The 7,883-nt window shown below is 46.0% G+C and overlaps 1 protein-coding gene across 2 annotated transcripts in view; it reads left to right on the plus strand.

The window, feature by feature from the left end:
- The first annotated feature begins 6,256 nt into the window (after positions 1-6,256).
- LOC127009165 (GATA-binding factor C-like) overlaps positions 6,257-7,883 on the plus strand; it is a 97,856-nt gene continuing 96,229 nt past the window's right edge. Inside the window, exon 1 of one of the 2 annotated variants that reach the window (XM_050881959.1) lies at positions 6,257-7,883. This exon is cut by the window's right edge and continues 91 nt beyond it. In XM_050881959.1, the coding sequence (XP_050737916.1) occupies positions 7,815-7,883 (69 nt within the window). In that variant the 5' untranslated portion in view covers positions 6,257-7,814. The other variant, XM_050881958.1, reaches the window with a different exon arrangement.

Raw genomic sequence — 7,883 nt, forward strand, 5'->3', positions numbered from 1 at the left:
AGAAACAGATCAACAGTATTCAGAGTGGCAACACGTACAGGAACCAAGGCAGGTTAATGTATGGGTACTAAGGAACGTATTGTCAGACGCTTTCGGCTTGCACATCAACAATTTCCAAGGGCCAAAAAAGAAGATCAGTCGGGGTCTTATAAGTGTTATTTTAGGCTCATGGTACAGAAGAAGGGTCAAACTACCACCTGGGTCATAAAACTAGCCGTGGAAATGCCCTGAGCTCCTGCGAAAGCCTTGTCAAATATGTGTTCCTGGGCGCCAAAATATTTTATAATACGACCATAAGGCCAGGCAAGGAATGAGCCAATAAGCCGCGGATAGGCCTGGCGAGGTGTTAATGGCCGAAGAGGTGGTGTCACGCGATCTATAACTTATAAAACGGCCTTCTCTCACCACCACAGCGCCGAGGATGAAAAGAAACAATAAGAAACGCCACAGTCTCGTCATCCTGACTCATCCATGGAAGTGACTGCCAATTATTTGTGATGACTGATTTTATTACTGACAAGAATGTTTAAAAGATTTACGAGTATAACAAAAATCACGACTGGATGCCTACACCCCCTCACACACACACACACGCACACACACAAAAAAAACAGACACACACACGCAATACCTCTTCCCTGCACGCCTTCCAAATTCACGAAGCTCCGGAACCAACACGTCCTTTCTCTTCCTTTTCCACCTCCTCCTTCTCCCTCTCTCTTCCCCTCCCCTCCTCCCACCCCTCCCCACCACACCCCCGCTCGCCTCTCGCTGACATTTCCACCAATAAACTACAGAGTCTTTGTTCGTGTACTCGGGCGGTGCATAAATACTTCTCGTGACAGACATATATTTTTGGGGCACATTTTTTGCCATTCTCATCCTCCTTTTCTCTCTCTCTCTCTCTCTCTCTCTCTCTCTCTCTCTCTCTCTCTCTCTCTCTCTCTCTCTCTCTCTCTCTCTCTCTCTCTCTCTCTCTCTCTCTCTCTCTCTCTCTCTCTCTCTCTCTCTCTCTGTTGAATTTTATTTTCAAGGAAACTGAATGAACTGCAAGGCTTCACCCTCCTGGAAGGCCACCTTAGGATTACGCTGCATGTGATAAGGGTGATGGTGGTGGTAGGAGTGGTGGTAGAGGTGGTGGTGGTGGAGGTGGTTGTGGTGGTGGTGGTGGTGACTACACAGGAACGTGACGAGGTCGGGTTCAGTTTTCCCTGGCCAACAATAATTCAGTGTTTAGAGAAAGCGTGAGAGGAGAGAGGGAAAATGAGAGGTTAAGACAGAGCGATGGCAAGAGTAATGACTGGATGGCCCAGATAACGACGAGTGGGAGATAAAGGGCTGGAGACACCCAGGGAACACAACGCACCGCTCGACTCCGTGTGTGTGCGCGTCTATATATATATATATATATATATATATATATATATATATATATATATATATATATATATATATATATATATATAAGAGAGAGAGAGAGAGAGATTCATAAACACAGGTAAAATATATACATGTAAACCTATATTACATACATCAAATGCATGCATATAATGTGTAGATACGTACACAAATATGTACATACAAACTTACTTCCACACACATACAAATATATTCATGCATTGTCTGCAAACATACACACTCATACATACATACATACATGCATACATACATACACACCCGCAAAGTCCTGTCAGCGGTGGTCGACACGCGGCAGAGGAAGGGCTCCGAGGGGCGCCGAGTCAGCGCCGCGCCCCGGCCTGGCGGAGGATCAACTCAATATGCAGCGGAGGGCCGCGCTGGTTGTAAGAGTCGTTCTCACTGATGTTCCTACGACCTGAGCGGGCAGTGGCCGCATTCTGATCGGCTCGTTACGCGCCGCTGGAACACGGGAACACTAATCCCTTAATGAGCCTCAATTAAGAACCATAGCCGAGCTTCCGCGCCGGATTCCAACACGCCCGTACAAAGACCGACCAATATGACGCACTAATTATGGCCGCTCTTTCGGTAAAAATGGCTTCATTAACTCCGGTGTGTGCTGGAGGCAAACAAACAATTAAATCAAAATATACCGCTCCGGAAATATTACTTAACAATTTCCGTGTGTGTGTGTGTGTGTGTGTGTGTGTGTGTGTGTGTGTGTGTGTGTGTGTGTGTGTGTGTGTGTGTGTGTGTGTGTGTGTGTGTTTGTATATGTGTGTGTGTGTGTGTGTGTGTGTGTGTGTGTGTGTGTGTGTGTGAAACATTTTACATTTTTGGCGGGTGTGCTGCCATTTTGGAGGCGCAGCGCGGCGCGGCGCGGCGATGCAGCTGCTTTGCACTTGACTCTCCCACGCACGGGTTGGGTGACCTCAGAATCAACTTAAACTGACATTCGGATGCCTGTGCCCGCGTGGAGGCCGCGTCCTGCCTGCAAGCTGCCCGACCATCAATATGAAGCTTGCACTGGCGAGCGTTTGTTGCTTGGTGTGTGTGCACGTGGCCAGTCCCCCGGTGTGTTTGTTTTCATTCCCCTTTCCGACACTGCTGCTCCTACACACAGGAATTGCCTCATGGCTCCTGAAGCTCTTGCGTGTGCTGCCTGCTGCCTCGACAGCGCCCTAAACTATGCAGATCCGAGCGTTGGTGTGTTTGTGTGTGTACATGTGAGCCTTCCTTTGAGTGTGTGTTCATCTGTTTCATTATTTTTTTCCTGCGCCGTGCATTAGACCCACATACAGAGGCTCCTACACTGTCTGAATTCATAGTATATGTGCAATATGAACAAAAATGTATGGCATTGGCTGAGTCATGGCTTCTGGAAGAGAGAACATGACTGGCAAGGAATGTAATACTGCGCGCCGCTGCACTTCCCTCACCATGCACTCATTGAAAGCGAGCACCAAGGCAAGGGTCTCCGCCTCCAAGATGTTTCCCGTGGCAGGTGCGGGAGTGAGCGAGGGTAGGCGGCGATAATGACTCCGTGGGTGACACAGGTGCACACCGCCACACCGAGGGACTGCCAGCCAAGGACGAGGCCGGAAAGGGCGCTTACCTCAGGGACACTGGGGATGTGGCGGTGGGAGGTGGTGGTGGTAGTAGTAGTCGTAGTAGTAGTAGTAGTAGTAGTAGTAGCATGATGATAATAACAACAATTAAAATAAGTCTTACCAATAATTATCATTAGTAGTAATATTATTAGCATTATTATTATTATTGTTTTAATCTTTATTTTTCGATATCATCATCCGTAGTAATAGTGGTAGTAATAGTTGGAAAAGTGAGAATAGAAGTAGAAGTAGCAGTATGTTATAGGTATCATTATTATTTCATTATTTATTATTATCATTATTATTATAGTTATTATTGTTATCATTGCTATTGTAATTACCATAATCGTCATCGTAATTATTGACCCTCGAGACCTTTAACTCAATCGACTTCAGAGTGAATCTTTCGGTGGCCGCCAAGCTCACCTCAGCGCAGCTCCTTTGCCCTGCACAGCCCCGGGTGGAGGAGCTCCTTTAAATTCCCTCCTGATCCTTGCGCTCGGGGGCCATTTACACTCGTAGCGATCAAGGTGAGTGCGAGTCGTTCCAGGAATGGTTTGTGTTGTTACGGAGCGGCTGAGGTAACATCTGGCCTTGGCGTTGTTCCCAGTAAGGATGAAAAGGGAATATCATTTATCGATTCATGTATAATTTTAGAGACACACCATTTGCACGAAGACGTAAGGTTCTGTTAGCCAAGTATCTTTACGGTCTGAAACTTATATTTTATTCTTGGTCACGATGCAGATCAATCATTGAATGTTTTACACTGAGTTTTACTGTGTGTTGGCAAAGCCTCACATGATAAATTCCTATAGATATTTAAATACTGGCTATTATTTGGGTCGTGCAGTGGTGGATAGACGGGGCCTCGCAACAGAAAGCGGAAGAAATGCATAAAAGTAATGGGTTCAGAGAGGGCGAAGTTTTAATACACGAAAAGGCTGCGTAAGTGGACCTTTGCTGCTGTCATTTGATTGCAAATTTGAAGCACAACCTGGTGACTGAATATCTATGTCTCTATATGCCTCTAAGACACATCAGGATCTTTGTCAAATGAGGGAAAGTGTATGATGGTGACGCCAGGAGGAGAAAGTTAAATATTCCTGGGGTGACAAGTGATGATTATGCTAAGGATCAAGAGGAGGTCAGATAAAGTCATGGATAGTAAAGTAAGGTGTGGTTAGGAGTACAGGAGCTGCCTTGTATAAGCTAACCGGCCTCTTGCAGACTCCTTACGTTCTTATGTTCTTATAGTCTTATATAATGGAGTATGAAATAGGGTAAAAAAAAATGACAAAAAATGCATGATAGTGACGGAAGGATAATAAAGGAAAATAATGCTGGGGTGACAGGTGATAGTTATGTTTAGGATGATTATAATAGAGGATGAAATAGGGTAAAGAAAATGACAAAAAAATGCATGATAGTGACGAAAGGATAATAAAGGAAAATAGTGCTGGGGTAACAAGTGATGGTTATGCTAAGGATGATTATAATGGCGTATGAAATAGGATAAAAAAAATGATAAAAAAATGCATGATAGTGACGGAAGGATAATAAAGGAAAATAATGCTGGGGTGACAGGTGATAGTTATGTTTAGGATGATTATAATAGAGGATGAAATGAAGCACAAAAATGACAAAAAAAAAGATAGGAAATTGCTTTGAACTTGACTGCCAGACCATCAAGAGGAAACACAACAAACAAGGAATCTTAAGACACACAAACAAGAGATCAGACGGCGAGACACGAAATCTATCGAAATACCACATGACAAGTTCCTCTCTCATAGCGAAGCAGAGATGATATTATGAGAACTGAAAGAGAAGAGAGAGAAAATAAAGACCCTGAAATGAACTTAATGATCGAGACGAGGAAAAAATAATAACTTAAGAATCTAAATAAACACCAGACGAGATATGAATTGATACATGACTTATAGAGACGAATTGACAACACAAATACTAGAATATATAAAAGAGAAAAAATCTTAAGTGTATTTTAAATTGAAACGAGAAAAAAATAACTTCAGAATCTACATAAACACTAGACAACAAGTTAATTAATAGGCGAGTAATCAAACCGCACAGCAAATGGAAAAAATATATAGAAAATTGAAGACAGGCATAGGAATTAACGAGCAAGTCTTCTATACACGTCATGCAGGATGGTTAGCGACTCGGAACGACTTCAAATCTGTCATTACCATTCAGCAGCAACGCTCGTTTCCATAACACGAGGAAGAAACGTTACACTACACAGTATCCTCAACCTTTCGACTATAAGAAGGATACATCTGAGTCTTGAAATTCATCTTCATTCATCTTAACCCTCAAAGATTCCCAGCATCCATGTCTCCAACGTCTTTCAAAACGTTAATGTGTCCAAGTCTTCAATGTGTCCGATCACCCTCTTGTATGTCAACCTAATTTCATGTATCCTAACCCTCAGAGCTTCCATACAACCATGTGCCCACCCTACTAAAGAGTCACAGCATATGTATATTTCTAAGTGTGTATGTGTCCAAAGCTTAATAGTCCTCTAACATTCATCCGTCAGAACACATATTCGTCTAAGTCTTCACAGCTCCTATATGACGTGTCCCTGTAGCCATATGTTAATTTCCTCACAATATTCTAGTACATATGTGTCCATCACCCATATCCCCAGGTCTTCAAAGCACCCCAGACCCCATGTGTCAATCCAAGCCCTTACAGTACCCTATTACCCATGCATCCAGTGTCCTAAAATTTATGTGTCCAAGTCTACATAAAGTTCACTTATTTTTTAGCACTTAACGTCCCATGATCTATGTATCTTAGACCTTGCATGCTATAAATCTGTCTCCATCCAATAAAGATTCCTAGCATCCCTGTATCCAAACAGCCATGTGTCTTAGAATCAATGCCACCCATGTATCCAAGAAGCCATGCCTCCCATTACACACATTTCCTGGCACCCATGTATCCCACAGCAGCAATGTGTCCCGAAATTAGTCTCACGTTACCCAGCATCCATGTCTCCCCGCAAATCCATTAAAAGACAAAACGAGTGAGTCCATTATCGATTATATATTTGTTTTTAACTCTACGACGCCAAGACCTTAATTTGTGCTCGTGCTGTGAATAAGGTTTAGTCTTTTTCATCTACTCATGCACCTTGCCAAACAAAACGCTAATTTAAAATGAAACGTGTGTGTGTGTGTGTGTGTGTGTGTGTGTGTGTGTGTGTGTGTGTGTGTGAGTGTGCAGTAATCGTATTGGCACAGTACTTAAGTGTTATTGCCCTTTCTCTCATGTAACACCTAGCGTCATACAAAGCTCAGTGTTTCATATTATCCAATGTATTACAGAAGCCACTATCAAACAACGCGCTGAGTTACTGAAACCACTGTCATAGCAACACTGCCCATTGTCACATATTATCAGCAGCATCGCATCCCCCGCTGCCTCACAATACAGCAGCATCACAACATCGAGTGTATTCAACGGCATCCAGTGGCAGAGAGAGAGCCCTGAGCTTCCTGCGTGGCGTGCTGTGTGAGTGCATGCAGCCCCCATTTATTACCCAGGCCTCAGTGTCTCCTCCATCTGTGTTACAATATGCAACATGTGACTATACCCGACTTTCTCTCGCTCCCAACGTCCCGGCGCAGGTGTGTGTATGTTTGTGTGTGTTGGTATTAAGTGTGCCATGGCAGTGCAGCAGGGTTCAGTGTGTGAGGTTATCAGTGTGTTCGGGTGCCTATGTCATATCGCGAGGAGTGCTATAGTGCCAGTTGTCTAAAGTGTTCAGTGTCCTCTGATTCCCAGGGTGACAGTTGCTTGCTCCTTCCAGTCCCCAGTATGGCACAGTGCCTGTCGAGTCCAAAGTCCCTGGTGCCTGGAGGTCTCGTGTGCCTCCAGTACCGGCGCGTGGCGTGTCTGCCGAGGGAGTCCACACACACCCGGCCAGCACGCCCTCAGCCTCAGCCTCACATGAGCAACACGCCTCCATAATGCTGGCCTGCCCATGACCCGTCCACTACATTCAGGGTACAGAGTCCACATTGTTCCGCGTACAATTAATGTTCCTCCACACGCAAGTAAGCCGTAGATGCACATGTGTGAGTACGTTCATGTGTACCTACGGGCGGCCGTGTGCAAGGGTGGTGAGAGTCGTGCATTCCTGTAGGGGTGCGTGGCGGAGTGAGGCGAGAGAGGGAGCGGGGGCAGCACTGGCCGCGTGTGTCGGCTTCGTACGTTGGGGGCGTATTCCCGGCCGACTCTCATCGACGATTGGCCGGCGCGCGCTGAATGGGCGAGGTTTCCGTGGCACCGCCCACCCGGGAGAGATTACATCGCAAATGTTGTGTGTGTGTGCGATGCTCGGGCAGGCTGGAGTCCGGAGTCTTAGTGGTGTTCTATTTGGACCGGCCGTCAGTTGTGCTGAGGGTGCGCGGGTTGGCCCGTCCTGCAGCCGTTGTGAGCGTTAGCAGGAACCACCTCTGTCTGTCCTCTGTCCGCGTCTGTCCCGCCGAGTGGTGATAGTTGTGTCGAGAGGAAGGATTGATAAAGAGAGACTCGCAGTTGCAAGTAATCACCGAAATGTAGCAAAAGAGGCGCCTGGTGAGCACCCAAGGTCCCGATGAAGAGGCCCGCACGGCTGGTGGGTCGACACTCACTCTGTTTATCTCTGAGCCCCGCGCAGGAGCCCTTGCCCGTCCCGGCCGCAGCCACAGGCCGCACCTCCCCTTGACAGTACCGTTCTCGAGAATACGTGAACCCGAGCAGTGAGTCACAATGGATATGAGTGGCATGGATCAGTCGGGGCAGGCGGCCGCGGGAGGCTACATGAACCGCTGGTACGAC

Source organism: Eriocheir sinensis, chromosome 40, assembly GCF_024679095.1.
Source record: "Eriocheir sinensis breed Jianghai 21 chromosome 40, ASM2467909v1, whole genome shotgun sequence".
NCBI lineage: Eukaryota > Metazoa > Arthropoda > Malacostraca > Decapoda > Varunidae > Eriocheir > Eriocheir sinensis.